General features: G+C 37.6%; 2 protein-coding genes across 2 annotated transcripts; both read right to left on the bottom strand.

Moving 5' to 3' along the window:
• Nucleotides 1-130: 130 nt before the first annotated feature.
• On the bottom strand, nt 131-5,933 carry LOC145611527 (eukaryotic translation initiation factor 3 subunit K-like). The gene is made up of 8 exons (XM_081666867.1): nt 5,600-5,933; nt 4,935-4,991; nt 4,739-4,789; nt 4,559-4,621; nt 2,575-2,625; nt 2,432-2,498; nt 703-785; nt 131-510 (listed from the first exon to the last, which is right to left on the bottom strand). Exons 1-8 carry the CDS (start codon nt 5,741-5,743, stop codon nt 307-309), a joined length of 720 nt encoding a protein of 239 aa, XP_081522993.1. The 5' UTR covers nt 5,744-5,933; the 3' UTR covers nt 131-306.
• An 8,389-nt stretch (nt 5,934-14,322) lies between these two features.
• Nucleotides 14,323-15,352, bottom strand: LOC145611493 (SKP1-like protein 1A). Its single transcript, XM_081666825.1, has 2 exons — nt 15,035-15,352; nt 14,323-14,496 (listed from the first exon to the last, which is right to left on the bottom strand). The coding sequence occupies exons 1-2, from the start codon at nt 15,350-15,352 to the stop codon at nt 14,323-14,325; spliced, it is 492 nt and encodes a 163-aa protein (XP_081522951.1).
• Nucleotides 15,353-17,319: the final 1,967 nt, after the last annotated feature.

Genomic DNA, 17,319 nt, shown 5'->3' on the forward strand with positions numbered 1-17,319 from the left:
ATAAGCAACTGGCATAACTTTCAACTCTATCCTAGACGCAGGGGTTTCAGGTCTCAAATAAGTTCAATTCTTAATCTCAGAAAACAGAAGCTGATTGACTCTACACCAAAAGCTGATCGAATGCATATGGTGTAACAACTTAAGAGAAGTGATTTAACTCGAAATTTGAGACCATTTTTCAGTACATTAAGTATTCAGAAACTTTTGATGGTAAAAACAAAAACTGTATTCAGACCATTCCCAGGTAACAAAAATGGTCATCCATTCTCAAATACTCTCAACCAAAGGGAGTACAACATTTAGAGGTCAACCAAGAATAGGGAAGATGCGAGTGATGTGCTCCAGCTGTATGCTATCTGCTGTATTTTTCTTCAACTCTGGATGGTTGAATTCGTTGCGGGGGAGAATAATGATTTGGCCCTTTCCGGAGCTCTTTTCAAGAAGCCACCCATGTTCTGTCACTTGTTGCTCCAGGAATTTGTCAAGGGCGAGACCTTCAATGTTAATAGCCTGTATAATTACAAGTAGAAAACCAAGATTAATGGCATCAACTGTAACTTGCTAAAAAAAGCTTGAAAGCATTGGCTGATGGTTGCACATTTACATTCATATAAATTCCGGGCTGATTTGCCAGTGTGCAAAACACTTCATCATGATAAGTGATTCATTTTACATTGATAGTGCAAGAAACTGAATGCATACCTCAGCAAGCACAGTTCTTGGCACTCGTTGACAAGTTAGTGAGAGAATATGAACTGCATAGGACTGAACTGCTTCCTCAAAACCTGCAATAACATGATCATCAGCAACCTTGTAAGGAAAGGGGAAGGCGAAAAACAATAGTAGTATACAAAAAAATACCCAAAAGCTAATAGCCCACTGGCTAAGGTTTGAGGTCCTTACAGAAAATTAGAGTTTGCTTTTCAATCCCAATCAACTGCTATGATGCCCTACTGCTAGGACCCCATGAGCGTAAAATATGTAAGGATAGACAATGGATTTGTTTTCAAAGAAGATTAGAAAGGAGGCTGGAAATGGAGAAAATAAGACTGCAGAAGAGAAATTTAGAGGAAACTGGGACAAGGTAATTTGAATTGAAAAGTAACAAATGTAAACAACTAGCATTCGAGAGGCTAGGCTCTCCCAATCACAAAGATGCTAATACATAATTTCTGAAGGAAGATAATAGTCATTCCTTTTCTTCTGTGTATTACATATATGTGATAATATGTATGAGCAAAGAAATCTGATCCGATTTATGATTCGATTAATCCGATCCGAAATTTAGGAAATCTGATCCTGTTTTACATGTTTTGGATATTTCGGATCGGATTCATATCGTATTTGAAAATTTTCAGATATCCGAGAAAATACCAAAAGTAATATCCTAGCATTGCAAAGCCCCACTAACAACCTTGCACATTACACATTTAACCAGACTAATTGAAGTTTACTAAAATTTGCTGTTAATGCCTTTTGTACTCCATATATTAATGAATTATTATACTTATTCTTTTAACTTGGATTTTTTAAATGTATAAAGTAAGGTTTTTGTTATATTTGGTATTCATTGAAGTTGAAAAACATAAGTGATAAGCAAAGTCTAGAAAATTAATAGTAACATCCAACAAAAGTCATTGAGTTTTTCCAATCGGATATTCAGGTTATCTGACCTGAAATTTCAGATATCTGGATTTTTCCTGATCTAGTATCTGGTTTGGCCAAACCCATTATCTCAGTGGCATACACAAAATTCTAATCCACAAAAAGATGCTACACGTAGTAATGTCATAACTGCCTTTCTTTTGTCATCCTTATATATGAAAGGTAAACATTCACACCAAATGCATCTAGGTAGTACTAGGTAGGCTGAGTGAATCAAAATTTTTCAGAAGTGCATAAGAGCTAATCTAAGGAAATCCACTCTTAAGCTAAGTTTCTATGACATCCTAAACACAGAGCCAAAGATCAGTACATACAGTCATACAGATTATAATGGTGGAGCTTGCTCACTTCCTTCCAACAAGTCGGTTCCCCACTTCCCCTTCACATCAAGCAGCCTGAGGTAACATTACAAACCCCTCTCTTCTCAATAATCCACACATTATTTGCCAGTGTATGACAGCTATCTCTTCCGTGCAAGTTTGGATTTGGCCTTTCTTCTTTGAAAGAAAGATGTCCTGATAATGCACCTACCAGATCACTAATCATATCCATGCTTACCCAATCATATATCAGCTAAATGTTTGAAACTGACACAACGCCCCACCCCCCCCCCCCCCCTTCCTAAATCCACTACTAGTGGGAAGCTCAAAGCCTCACAATAACACAAAACCTCTTCAATAAATCCTCTAAACATCCCCAAAACATAAAATAAAAAATAATAATAATAAAAAAGAACCCCTACTAATTAGCTGCGGAGACTATTTACCTGGAACCGCTTCAAGAATGTGGCGACTCTTGGATGCTTCTTCCCAAAATTGACGAAATCTAGCAGTCTGCAAGTAAAGAAACCATCAGGTATCATATCCCATGCATTCTACCCATGTTTCCAAGTAAATGCATCAACTATACCTCCAGATAGTGAGAGAGAACAATCAATGTCTTGAACTGCTCTTCCATTTGCTGGTAAAATTTCCACAAGAAACATAAAAATTTCGTCAACAACAATATTAAAGCAAATGGTCAAAATACAAGAGGAATACACACTCTTCAACAGTAATTTAGTACAAAAAAAAAAAAATGCTAGCCTACAGTCTGGACAGGAGTTACAGTAGATAGCTTGGACCTCCCAAAAGGCCAAAAGCTCTGCATGAGACAGTATTTTGGATCCAGTGTGAATTTAGTTGAAGAGTGGCCCACAAGAATAAGTCAGGGTGGCTTAAATGGAGAGTGGCCATGGAAGTGTAATGTGACCGAAGCATTCCTTTACAGTTGAAGGGGAAAATCTATGACTGCCATAATGCCAGTGTTGTATTATGGTATAGAATGTTGAGCTTCTAAGAAGAAGCACATTAAAAATATAGTGGTTATGGAAATGCCACGTTAAGATGGATGTGTGGGAACACTCTAAGAGATAGAATCAGAAATGAAGTTATTCGCTAGAAAGTGGGGGTTGCAGGCATTGCAGAAATTAAGGGAAAATCGTCTGCGTTGGTATGGGCATGTAAGACGGAGACCTCAAGGTGCACCGGTACGAACTACGTAGAGTGGGATCATGGAAAGCTTAATTGAGGTAAAGGGAGACCAAAAATGACTTGGTTGGAAGGAGTTAGTAAGGATATGAAGAAAATGTATTTGCATGAGAATGAGGTATTTAATTGTAAGGGATGGAGGAGGAAGATTTTGGTGGATGTTTATATGGAATAATCACTTTTGGCTCATGTAACCGACACTACTTATGGGATTAACACTCTGTTTGGATAGAAGGAAATGAAAGGAAAAGAAGGGAAGAGAAAGGGAGGGGGACAAACTCTCTTGTTTGGGTAAAAGATTGAGGTAAGGAAGGGAAAGGAGAGGGAGAGATCCATTTTCCCCATATCTTTAATAAGCATAATCCCTCTAAATTTGGAGAGATTTGAAAGAAAATGGAGTTCACCTCCCCCCCCCCCCCTTTTCCCCTTCCCTTCCTCCTATTTCCCTCCCTTTCCTTTCCTTCCTTATTTGCTATCTAAAGTGTAAGTCTTTAATTGATTGATGGATTCAATTGAACCCATAATGGATCAAGAAAGTTATGATCAGATTTCTTTTAATCTAAATATTAGTTAAAAGGTCATTGGTTCAATTGTGCCCAGCAATGATTTTGTTGTTTTATAATACTTTTTAAAAAATTCTAACATGTGCTCACCCAAATTTTTGGTTGTAATTTGTCTTTTGGATTATGTTATTTGGTTTTGTTATTATATGTGTTTAGTAACTCCTAACCCATAAGAAAATTTTTCTCGTTTCGCCATATCTAATTATCTATACTACTGTTGGTATTACAATATTACAAAATAAATAAAGCTCTGATCCACAATGAGACAAACCCCACCCCTTATTCTGACAATTGAGACTCCAGCATATCAAGATGGTAACAACCTGAAACAGTCCAAGCGCCAAAATCTTCTATGCCACTCTAGGTTTGTACTTAGCAGTATGGATAGGACTACTCAATAACTCAGATTATATTACAAGAGCTGCGTGAATCCTTTATTGTTTGTAGAATAACAATATCAACATTAAAACAAATTAAATATTTGCTTGAGTCCTAATGTATCAAGCAACTAATAATACTGATATTAACTTTTAATTTGCTTATTCAGTTCCCATTATTCTAATCAGCACACAATTCAGTCATGAATTATATGTCATAACTCAAAAGCCCATGCTACTTCATTTCAAATGGACCACAATATGTACTCCGAATTTGTTAGCAACAAGCCAACAACACACACGGAATCACAAGAAAGAATTTTAATCATGGAATTAAAGCATTCTTATTTAGTAGGGCATAGGTGTAACAAAATATACGTGCATTATAATCACATTAGAAAGATAAGGGATGAGGAACTCATACCACACGTTCAGGAATCAAAAAGAGGCAAAGGCTAAAATCAGAAGCCGGCATTGCCATGAGTGCCTGTGTAGAACAAACAAGCAAAAGATGATTTCAACAAAAGAAAGCCATATATTATCACAGAAAGCCTCATCTTGAAAAGCATTGCAAAATGGAAGAAGGCAATGTAGCATTTAAGACCTTGATCAAAATGCGAGCAATAATCTGGATGCTCATCCTTTCCGGTTCAAACTACACAGAGAACATAAAATCAGGCACTAAGAGAAGAAAACAAATTATTACAATCTTTGCATCCATATCAATGATCTAGTCATCAAATCGACACCATTCTTTTCACCGACTAAATTATGAGGCTATAAGATTCAATAGACTATACCTGGTAGAGCCGAAGAAGACAAAGATTTGCATCAAGACTGTATGATCCAGTCATAACCTGATAAATGCAGGGAAACAACAGAATTTAAACAATACACAATGTACATGTTCAAGTAATTTTAAGGCTTAGTTAGCATCTTTAGTCTAATTCTCATCAAAGGTTTTATCTTTTCACTTAGTATCAAGTTGCTAAACAGATTTCGAGCAACGTATCAACAAATAAAATTACAACATGCCCGACAGTGAAATTCGATGAGAACCCTTCAAGACAACCCAATAAGATAAATTGTGCCAAGGTACAATATACATACTTCAATTCTAATTTCACAAAATTAGTTATCTTCAAAACAACCCAATAAGACAAATTGTTCCAAGGTACAATATACATACTTCAATTCTAAATTCACTAAATCCGTAAATTTAAGTCTTTGTTTCCATTAATCATTCTATTTACTACACAACAGAAACTGAAATTGTAATAACTTAAACAAAATTAGCTCCACATAAATAACCCTTTGATTAAAACAAACACAATTAAACAATACCCTCCTTAAATTTCCAAAATCAAGAAATTCAAACGAATCAAGAATTACAGTATCAATAAATTAAAATTCGCTACTAATCAACAATAAAACTGTAAAAATTACAAATTAAAAAATCAAAAACCTGCTCATTGACGTAATTTTCTAGATCAGGAAGGATGTCAGGATTGTAAGGATTGAGAGCAACAAGCTGTTCAACAGTGTACGACGTCGCAGGCTGTTGTTGCTGTTGCTGAGGCTGAGGTTGCTTCTGAATCTCTTTCCCCATATTCTGTCACTCAAATTGGAAAACCCTAACCCTAATTTGTCGAAGAAAATAAGCAGCGAAAGAGGGAGAAAGATCGTAGGTTTGTGGGTTTTGGGGATTTGGGGAGGTGAGGAAGAAGAGCTAAAGGAGGAAGACGATTATGCTGTTTTAGGGTATACTTCTCTATGATAGAAATTTCCCAAATGACCAAACTAACCCCCAATCTTTTCTCTTTTCTTTCTTTTTTTAATTTTTTTTAAAAAAAAAAAAACAAAAAATTGGTTTTTAACAAGGATCTTTGGACGAATAAAGTCAAAAAAAAAAAAAAAAAAACTTTCTCTCACAAAAAATGAGAGCTTCTCTCTCCTAAATTGGAGGAAATTGGGGCTTGCCCCTCTCAACCGCCCACTGGCGGATTTTAGCCAATCAAGACAAATTGAGCTACCGTTCTAGCATGAAAGTCTTTGTTTGCAGAAGGAAATCCACCTTCCTTATCTTATAATCAATGCACTAGCCTAGCTGTAACAAGTGGAAGTGTAAAATGCTTACTCACTAGCTACTAGAAGAACTGTTCCAACCATAATTCCTTTGCATGCCTGGCTATTAAACCCCACCACCACCCCACATTCACTCAATCTATCCATCTACCTACTGCACACAATCTCTCCTCCAAATTGAACTTTAGTTGTTTACAAATATGGCCCTCAACCCAAATTCTTCAAACCCTAAGACACCAAAAATCATCCTTTCTAGGAGATCTCCCAAAATTACCCCAGCTTCGACCATGATTTCACCTTCCGCTCATCGTTACCATAATGCGGTGATGGGCAATTTCATGGACTCGCGTGAATTCTCAGAAAATAAAATACAAAATTGGGTTAATCTTTGGGAGAAGAGAGAAAATATTGTAGTGGAAAAAGTAGGAAAAAAAACAATTTCTTTTCTTTTGTGACAATGGAGATGACTGTGTAGATCTCATAAATAGAAATCAAATCAACTTTGAGGGCGCTTTGTTGCTGCTGAAACCTTGGTTCTTTGGCGCCTCTCTAAGATCTGTTAAGATTCTAGAGACAGCTCTATGGGTTAGGTTCGAAGGACTGTCGTTTGTCTTTGTTAGACCAGCAGTTGTGATGCGCATAGCATCGAGGCTAGGACATCCTTTGCTTGTTGAAATGCCAGATGAGGAAGACATAGCACGTCCCCACTTGAAGGCAAAGATCAGAATTAATGTTGATAAGCCCCTAGCACCAGGGTGTTATTTTGAGTATGAGGAAGGGCATTTGGTGTGGATCTTTTTTAGGTATGAGAAGGTGTTTCGATTTTGTCGGAGGTGTGGGCGAATCGGTCATAAAACAAAGGCATGCAAACAATCCCTTGACAAGGCTGAAGCGGCAATCATGGTGGTGATGAGGAAATTGTGCGATGGTGATAACAACATGATTTATGATGATGAGGAGTCGCCCATGTATACGAACAAAATCAAGGGTTTGCCAGCTACCCCAAAAAATACGACTTCAATTTTGAAGTTTGGAGAGCCACTTGAACTTGAGAAGGAGTCCAGTGAAGAAAATTCTGATAAAGGAGATGATGAAAGCGATGATACTAATGACTCTAGCTCGTTTGATGACTCGGATAGCTCAGATGGTTCGAGTGGAGGTTCGAATGGGAATTCTGGAGGGTCAGGAAGCTCCAAGGGTTCAGACAAATCGATGGCGAGTAGCTCCACCGCGAAGAGGCAGCGATATGGGTCATCCACCTTCAAAATGACAGCCCCTTGCATGGATTGCAAAAAAGGCGAGGGGCAAGATAGTCTTTTACTAAAGTCAAACTCTCAGAAAGATTTTGAAAATGACATGCAAATTCTAGAAGAGGTGTTTTGTGGTCCAGAGGGAAGTCCTAATTCAAAGCCTCACGTGCAGCTTGGGACCCACTTGTCGAGAATAATTGCTTCTCCAGCTTTGGAAATCACCAATCATTTAGATGATTATGAAGGTGAGTTTTCTTTCCCTACCTTGAAAAAGAATAGCTCCTTTGGTGAACATCCTTTTGGATTTTCTGCTTCTCAAATAGAAAATATGGGCCCATTAGGGAAAATATTACATAATCCACTTTCTAGCCCAAATCAGCCCAGCCCATATCTTGGTAGTGGTAATTATGTTTTTGAGGCCCATTATACTCACCTGACTGAGATGAGCCCACCTGATAATAATGCACTGATGTTGGTGGATCATTTTGGAGACAATTGTGGGCCTAATTTAGAGGAGCCCATTCTCGTTGATGATGACCCAATCTGGTTGGATCCGTTAGCTGATTCATTCCAATCCTTCAGCCTCCGTCCTACTGACCGACTAATACCAACCCACATACTTTCCAACCCACGATTGCTCTCAACTCACAACCTTACCCACCACCAATACTCCGACCCCACCAACAACGATGACAACTTTCAAACCCCCAATTCCACACTGCCTATATTCTCGATCTCCTCTTTCGGGTCAAACTCCTCCTCTGACTCGGAGAGCTTTCATAGCACTAACACCTCACCTAATTCGCCCCTCCAACATCGAAAAAGAAAAATTTACCCAGGCACTTTAGCTCCTCACCCATCAGAAGCAGATTCGAGTTCCAAGGATTTAAGCGGAGAAATCCGTATCACCAACAAGGTTATGTGAGAACGATTGTCTAAATCTCCTTCAACAAACTCAGTTATGGCATCATCATCAAGTAATTCAGAGAATAACAAAAAATATCAGAGGAAGAAGTTGTGGGCATCGAAGGGATTCTTGGCAGGGATGTTACATAAAACAGGCCAGGCATGGGAGAAGATTAATGGATGCGGGAAAAAGAAAGGGAATGGGAAGCGCACTTCTGCAGTCAAGCCGAAAAAGAATAAGAGAGCAGGGAACTTCTCGTGTTTTCTGGGTCCGAAGAAGAGAAGAACTGAGCATCAAAGAGAAACGCTTCCAGACTTGAATTTTGAGCCTTCAAATTCTGAGTTTGTGTTCACTGAATTGACCCTTGGCAGATCAGTTTGGGAACATGGGTTGGGCGCCCAAAAGACCCCCCCAAGGGGACCATGAGGATTTTATCTTGGAATTGTAGAGGATTAAGATCAGCGGACAACTCTACAATTCCTTTTTTGCAATGGCTAGTCCGCAAATTCAAGCCGCATGTCCTATTCTTGATGGAAACAAAATGCAATCTGAGTGGTTTGAATTGGTTGTTGAATGGTTATGGTTTTAATAATCTTGTAGGCGTTGACGCCAACGGACTGAGTGGTGGATTAGCTATGCTCAGCTCCTCCCTAGTTTCTATTTCAGTCATTTCTACTTCCTGCAATTTTATTTCCTGTAATATAGTTGATGTGTGGAATAAAGATTGGTCCCTTGTTTGCTTGTATGGTGCTCCGGCGGTGTCGGATAGGCTAGATGTTTGGAATAATCTCACAAACGAATTCACAAAATTACATTCACAGTGCTTGATCATTGGGGATTTCAACCAAGTTGATAAATATGAAGATAAAAAAGGGGGGAGTGATTTAATAAGTGGATGGGCGGATTTCATGGTTTGGAAGATTGCGAATAGTCTGATTGATGTGCCTTATATGGGAGTGCCTTTTAATTGGTGTAACAATAGAAAGGGAGCGGAAACAATTTATGAGAGAATTGACAAAGCTTTGTGCACAGGGGAATGGATGGATCTTTATCCAAATGCAATCCTCCTTAATTTCCCGATTCTTATCTCGGATCACTCCCCAGTCCTTTTGGAAGTGAAACCTCAGAGTCAGAAACAAAGCCGACCATATAAATTCGAAACCTGGTGTCTTGCTTATGAAGAATTATGTGAAGACATTAGAAAAGAATGGGCGAAAGCAGCGAAAGGCTCTCAAATGTTTGCAGTTGCAAGGAAACTAGGGAGGGTCAAGTCGGTTGCTTTTCACTGGTGTAGAGCTTTTAAAAGGAATCACAAAATCAACTGGGAGGAAATCTGTCAGGATGTGGAGGAAAATCAAAAGGCGATCAGCAGCATCACACCGGAGAGCGAAGAAAGAGGTGAACTCTCGACATCTAAGCCAAGAGACAGGGAAATTGCGCATCGGCTGGAGACGCAGGAGGTCATTAAATCAAAGCTTCTTTTTTGGAGGCAACGATCTCGACTTGCTTGGCACTCTTGGGGGGACTCCAACACCTCGCTTTTCTTTAGAGCAACGAAGCAAAGATCTAGGCTCAATGAGATCTTTATGATCAAAGACAATGAGGGGAATTGGATCTCGAATAAAAGCGACATTGAGAAGGAGTTTGTGAGGTACTTTGAGGACTTATTTAGATCCCACGAAGTGGAATCCCAGCAGGATGTTAGGGAGTGGATGAGCGACCTCAATAGCATCAAGTTTGGGTGGGAAGAGATGCGGCTGAGTGAGAGTCATATTGCTATTTTACAGCAACCCTTCTCCTCTAAGGAAATCTCCCAGGCGGTTTTCTCTATCTCAGCGTTAAAGTCACCAGGGCCAGATGGAGTTCCTAGCGAGATATTCCATAAGTTCTGGAAAGAGATGAGTGGGGTCATTGCTAGCATCCAAGGCTTCTTTGCCCAGGGGAAAATTCTACGGGAGTGGAATCACACCTTTATAGCACTGATACCGAAGGTGACCAGACCATCATCCGTGGGAGATTTTCCCCCTATCAGTCTTTGCAATGTGGTATACAAGATTATATCGAAATGCCTCACCCTGAGGCTACGGTTGGTGTTGAAGGATGTTATTGGCCCGTTTCAGAATGCTTTTGTTCCAGGTCGACTTATGGGTGACGCCAGTCTGGTTGCACATGAGCTTTTGACCCACATCAAGCGGAAGAGGCAAGGCAAGCAACCCTTGGCCACAGTAAAGATCGACATGAACAAAGCGTATGATAGAGTGCGATGGGATTTCTTGAAGCGAGCGCTGGAAGGGATGGGGTTCCCGGCTACCTGGGTCCAATGGATGATGGAATGTGTTTCATCAGTCTCCTACAGAATTTTGCTGAATGGTGAACCATCTCAGAAGTTCACTCCCAAGTGCGGCTTGAGACAAGGAGACCCCCTATCTCCCTATCTCTTCATCATATGTATGGAAGTACTGTCTCATATGATTCGTGATCTGGAGAAGCAGAGGAAAATTAGTGGCATCAAGATTGCTAGAAGAGCAATTCCTATCTCTCACTTGTTTTTTGCAAATGATGCTCTGTTCTTTATCCAGGCAGATATCACGAGCTGTCACCATTTCAAGAAAGTTCTAGATCTGTTCTGTAGAGTCTCGAGAGAAATAATCAATCTGAAGAAATCATCTATCATATTTAGCCCGAACTTTTCAGAGGAAGGAAAGCTCAACATCAAAAATGCCCTCCTAATTCCAGAGAAGTCAGATGCAGGGATGTATCTGGGAAGCCCAGTGACCTTCACCTCGGCGAAGACAAAGGACTTCCAATTCATGATTGATAAGGCAACTGCAAGACTCTCTTCCTGGGCGTCGAAATCTCTATCTCAGGCAGGAAGATTGGTGCTCATAAATGGTATACTTTCTGCTCTGTTTACTCATGTTTTCTCCATCTTTCTGGTACCGAAAAAAATCACAGATACCCTGGACTCCCTTTTCAAGAGGTTCTTTTGGGCACCTAAAGGGAAGTGTGGGGCCATGCATTGGAGAAGCAAGCAGTTACTGGAGCTCCCAAGGGGGAAAGGTGGACTGGGAATTAGGAATATGAACTTCTACAATAGGGCTCTCTTGTACAAGTATGCCTGGCGCTGCCAAAGGAATCCTACTAATCTCCTCAGCATGCTGTATAAGGCAAAATATGAACAACTCCCTTTGGAAGCAGCAGAAAAAGGAGAGGAGAAAGGTCACTGGTTGTGGAGATACAAAGGAATTGTTCGTGTGGCACGGCAAATGAGGAGCCATACTTCCTGGAAGCTGGGAAATGGAGCGAGAATCAGGTGCTTTGAAGATGCGTGGGTGCAGGGGAAGAAGGTGACAGTTAGGGACAATATTGGTCAAGCGGATAGGGAAAACATCCAGACTGTTCAGCATCTATTTAGCCAAACAGGGAGAAGTTGGAATGTGAGCTTAGTAAGGAGGCTATTTGATTTCCGGGACTCCAGGGCAGTTCTAAGCATGCACATCCCAGAGAATGATGTGGAAGACCAGCTTACTTGGCAACATACAGTGACAGGTGAGTATACGATAAAATCAGGATACAGCACGTTACTGTCAGATAGCCAAAAACATTCTCCACTGGAAAATTGTTCAACCTTTTGGAGGAAATTTTGGGCTATTCCGTCTTTGCCAAAAGTCAAGCTGCTTGTTTGGAGAATTTGTAACAATGCACTACCTGATAAGCAAAACCTTGAGAGAAGAGGGGTAAAAATTGACCCCGTCTGTGTCCTATGCAAGAAGGTGAATGAATCACGGGAGCATCTCTTCAGGGATTGTGATTGGCCTCCAGGATGTGGGCAGCTTCATCTCTAGGTCTCAATTCCAGGGCGAGTTTTGGAATTCCCATAGATCAATGGATTCAAGAATGGGTGAAGATGCTCTTGAGGGATGATAGACCGAGATGCGATAGAGTTAACTCTTTTTTTTTGCAGGATTATGGGCTCTGTGGATCTTTAGAAATAATGCAACCTTTCGAGAAGGGGAGATGGACCCAAGTAGGCTGGTTGATAGTATGAAGCGTTGGGAAGCTATATGTATTGAAGCAGCCACTAGTAAGCTAGAAGATGCAAAGAATGAATAAAAATAGCAGGGTGAATACCAGGGTAAATGTGGTTGAATTGGGTCAACAGCAATCGGGGATTGTTAACAGGATCATCGACGTGGATGGGGCGTGGAAGAAGGATAAGAGTGGAAGGGGTTTCCCTAGATGTGGCATTGGTTGGACATATAGACGATCGGCGGATGGCGACATCATAGAGCATGGTAAGGAGGCGGTGCTGTGTGAATCCCCCCTGCATACAGAATTGCTAGGCATCCTTCATGTCCAGAACTGGTGCCAATCGAGACACTTCTCAGAAATCCTGATCAGGACAGACTGTCAAAAGGCAATCCAACTACTGCGATCCACGGCCTCGGGACCAGCTCACCTTCAGCATTTACTTGAGGATATCAAAAAGAAGGGTAGTTCTTTTATGTTTTGTAATGTTATTAAGGTTTCTAGACAGGTCATTTGGAAGGCCCATGAACTAGCAGTAAAGGCTAGGAACAGGGATAATGAATGACCTTAGGTTTTGCTTAGTGCCTGTAAAAAAAAAAAAAAAAAAAAAAAAGATCTTTGATTTTGAGTAAAATAAGGTTATGTTTTTTTTTTTTTGAAACAAAATATGGTTATGTTTAGTTTATATGAGTTTGTCTAAAATAATATTATTCGAACTTATATAATTTTCATCATAACTTTAATTTCTTAAAGGTAACTTTGATTTTATCGTTGGTTTAAATTTTATTTTTAATAAGATGAAAGCCCGTGTGATGCACGGTTTTTTTTTTTTTTGACAAGGTGGTTTTTTCATACATAAATTTCAAGATAATTACACCGTGTGACCACTTATAAAAAAAGATAAACTAATCCATATAACACTGACCAAGTAACCCCTGTAATGCTGTCTGAGTAACCCCTAATATACTACGAAGTAACCTTTGCCATACGGTGTGGCTAGCCACATATAAGACTTTGTGTATAATAATTTAATTAAATTACTATTGTCTATAAAAAAGATATTTTTTTAAAATGTGGCATTAGCGGTTGATATTAGTTAAGTGCAATTGACGTTATTGAATCCTATAATACGAAAATAAAATATAATGAATTGTGTCCGCGTTGAGTTCTAAACCAAGAATTTAATGATGTCCAACTTTTTCTTTACTTGTACATATTGTTGGCACTTAATTGGGATTCTCATAAAATGGGTCTGTTCACAGTTATGAACGACCCCAACAATAGATTGGTTATATAAGATTAAAAAAACAATGCTAAATTTAAGCTGGTGATAAATTTTTATCATTAAATATGTTAATATTGTTAATATAATATATAATTTTTTACTAGATTAATTTTTTACTAGAATAAGTGATAAATGATAAGTGGATATTTTTTCTAAATTGTTAAATATCATTCGTCAATTCTATTTAGGGTAGCAAGTGAATTTTTTGATAGTAGAATAAAATAGAATCTATTTTTTAATTGGTTGAAATAAGAGCTTGGCTTATGTGATGTGTCGAATACTCTAGAAAAATGCCTACTTTATTTACATATATTAGATTAGATTAGATTAGATGACTGAACACCCACTTCAATAAAAGTCATAAAAGATCCAATATAAAACATTGAAAACCAGAATTTCCGTAACAGCTCGCTTAAACGTTTTCTTAATTTTGAGTGTCATTCTGATTATAGCCCATGCCACTTGTAACAAGTATAACAATCACCCTATATTCTTAGTGATAGTTCTTCAATGAGACAATAAACATTAAGCAAACAAATGTATTTAGCGAGTAACTAAATTAATTAGAAACAATTTTGGAATTTGGTAGCTAGATGGAGTTGTTGTTAATAGCTTCCATTGCTACTTGCGTTTTACTCGAAAGCCCACTGGTTCTCCCTGCGAACTTCTTCCTCTTCTTCGGGTGTGTAATCATTCTTGATGTTGAAGGTCTTCCTTAGCTGCTCGGGTGTCTTCCCCTTGATCATATCGGCCACACATTGACAAGTTAAATCCAGCAAACCCTTGATATCCATGTAATTTGCAGCCTGCATAACATCATCATATCACACATGATTACTACGTACTTTAGTTATAGTTGATCAATGGACCACACAAATATATATTAAAAAATAAACACAATGCATTATGTAAATATGTATAAGTCGTAACACTTTATTCAAACAAACAACTCATACATGATACATCTAAGCAAAAAAGATGGGTACGTACATATTATACATCATACCAAGTCAGACTATTTTCATACAAAATCAAGCTATTTTCACATCATCAAACACGATCATTCTATAATATCTCATATAATTCAGATTTAATTTAATCGTAAGAAATTTAACCAATTTTAATTTATTGTACAATAATTCAAGCCGAAAAATAAAATTAAAAAGACTAACTAGATTATATTACAAGGATAAAAGATTAAGGTACTATACATTGTAACAACTATCATATTATCATATTATGTGTCATATCTTACGTCCAAAAGATATCTATTAAATCATGCATGATAAAATTATATAACTAACTAAAATAAAAAATATAAGAAAAATAAAGAAAAATTCTTACAAGAATAAGATCAAAGAGGGTGTTTTGGTCGACATTGAGGAAGTCCTTATCCCAGTGCTTGAGATCATCATTAGGTATTGCGGATTCGGAGTTATCATCATTAGCGTGTTTGTTACAATACTCGATAACCTTAGCGAGAATGTTAGAGGTGACATTGGGAAGGGGGATGGGATCGTTGCTTTCGCCGAGGTCCTCGATCATGTTCTTGACGGTTTGAGAAAGCATTGCTGCCTTTTCATCGACGTTGAATGTCTCTTCATCGGAACTCTTAAGGATTATCTTCTTGGATGAAGATGAACAAGAGGTTGACGCTGCCATTGCTGATTAGGTTGAGGAGAATTTTAGAGAGAGAATTTTTGTTGGGAGTATGACAAAATATGAATTGATAGTGAGAATTAGGGAAGACTTTGTTGGTATTTATAGATTTTTTTTTTGACTAAATTCTAGTTGAAGTAAACTTTCCTTTTTTTTAACACGATTTTTTTTATTAAAAAAAAATTTAAAATAAAAAATAAATTTCATGTTTGCCAACGAGATGAGTGAGATCACCCACACCGCCTGTTTTTTTAGGGTTTATCCTTTTGTTTTGGCAACTACTATCATATTTTTGTAAACAAATATTTATACTCTTGTGTAAATCAAAACAATTAATACTCTGTCTTTCTATCTTTCCAAGTTATTTTTTTATTTATTTTTTTTAATTTTTCTATTATTAATTTTTTTGGAAAGTAATCCAAGTTTATAGTTCTCGAGAGTTTATACGGAGTACCTTTTACAATTGCTAGGTTAATCTCGTGCAATGCACGAGTTAAACAATAATTTATTTTACTTATTTGTATGTGATATATATTTAAGAAAACAGAGCTTTTTCAGTGCGGTAGGCCACATGGTGCGGCAGGATTACTTGTATTCTGGGTTACTTGTTTCTAGGATTACTTGTATTCTGGGGTTACTTGTATGGATTACATGAATGGGTTGAGTAACACCTACAAGTAACCCCAGACCAAAACCTCGTACCAAACCAATAATACCCTATAAGTAACCACTAACTACTGACCAAAACCAGTAACACTCATACAAGTAACCCCATAATACAAGTAACTCCTACAAGTGACCCCTGACCAAAACCAGTAACACCCATACAAGTAACCCTAAAATACAGGTAACACCTATAAGTAACCCCTGACAAAACCAGTAACACCCATACAAGTAACCCCAAAATACAAGTAACACCTAAAATAACACCATACAAGTAACCCCTGCCGCACCATGTGGCCAGCCACAGATGTTACAACGGAGCATTCAGATCTTATATAAACTATATACTTTATTATTTTAATAAAATTTAAACTTATTTCTAAGATATTAGCATTAATTTATTGGTTTATCTTTAATTTTTTTTTTTTTGAAGAATTAATAAAGAATGGAAACCAAACACATACAATCACTATAAATGTATAGGGTAAGAGGAGATAAAAAGTTTCTTTAAAATGAAACAGTCCAATCACTTGTACATTCATGATTACATACTAACTTTAATTTGTGGCGATTGTTTCATGATTTATGTGGCTTAATATTTTCTATTATTTGTATCATGTCGAAACAAACCTTAAGTTGAAACATTAGCAACTTAAACTAAATCGTTTTTCAAAAAAAAAAAAAAAAAGAAAAAAAAAACAAATATATGTCATTCAAAGAGTTTTCTCTACAATTGTGATGTGTTATTTTTTTTATATGTTTCACCCGGTTCACCTTTTGGGCTAAGGCCATGTTCTTTTCACCTTAAAAAAAATAATATTAAGTAAAAATAATTTCAGTTCAGTAAAATTAATTTCAGTTCAGTAAAAATAAGTTCAGTTCAGTAAAATTCAGTTTTCTTAAAGAAAAAATTATAAAAGAAAATCAGTAAAAATAATTTCAGTTCAGTAAAAATAATTTAATTTCAGTAAAAATAATTTCAGTTCAGTAAAATTAAGTTCAGTAAAAATAAGTTCAGTTCAGCAAAATTAAGGTGAATCAAACAAGGCCTAATTCGGATTTGAGATTAATTGTAGGTGGTTACGTTATAGTCCCTTCCAATTATTGTTGTGGGGATCGAACACAAGTCTTCACTACCAAGTGTATATATGTAGTCCCAATTACACCAACGACCAATTGGTTGTGATGTGTTTGATATATATGCATGCCATATCATAATGTTTCTTTTAGATATATTGGTCATAAGTAAATGGATTGTTTGAACATTGGGAATATATGAAGGCATTTTGGAATCTTGTGAAGTGGAT

The sequence above is a fragment of the Chenopodium album genome, chromosome 24, assembly GCF_948465745.1.
Source record: "Chenopodium album chromosome 24, dcCheAlbu1.1, whole genome shotgun sequence".
In the NCBI taxonomy this organism is placed as follows: domain Eukaryota; kingdom Viridiplantae; phylum Streptophyta; class Magnoliopsida; order Caryophyllales; family Amaranthaceae; genus Chenopodium; species Chenopodium album.

What these genes read in the sequence shown, in the direction of transcription:
- LOC145611527 (XM_081666867.1), bottom strand. Translation starts at nt 5,743, where the DNA reads ATGGGGAAAGAGATTCAGAAGCAACCTCAGCCTCAGCAACAGCAACAA. An exon ending in GTCTTCTTCGGCTCTACCAG is followed by an intron (nt 4,790 to 4,934) that starts GTATAGTCTATT and finishes TTCTCTGTGTAG; the next exon opens with TTTGAACCGGAAAGGATGAG. An exon ending in CAAGAACTGTGCTTGCTGAG is followed by an intron (nt 511 to 702) that starts GTATGCATTCAG and finishes GTAATTATACAG; the next exon opens with GCTATTAACATTGAAGGTCT.
- LOC145611493 (XM_081666825.1), bottom strand. Translation starts at nt 15,352, where the DNA reads ATGGCAGCGTCAACCTCTTGTTCATCTTCATCCAAGAAGATAATCCTT. An exon ending in CCCTCTTTGATCTTATTCTT is followed by an intron (nt 14,497 to 15,034) that starts GTAAGAATTTTT and finishes GATGTTATGCAG; the next exon opens with GCTGCAAATTACATGGATAT.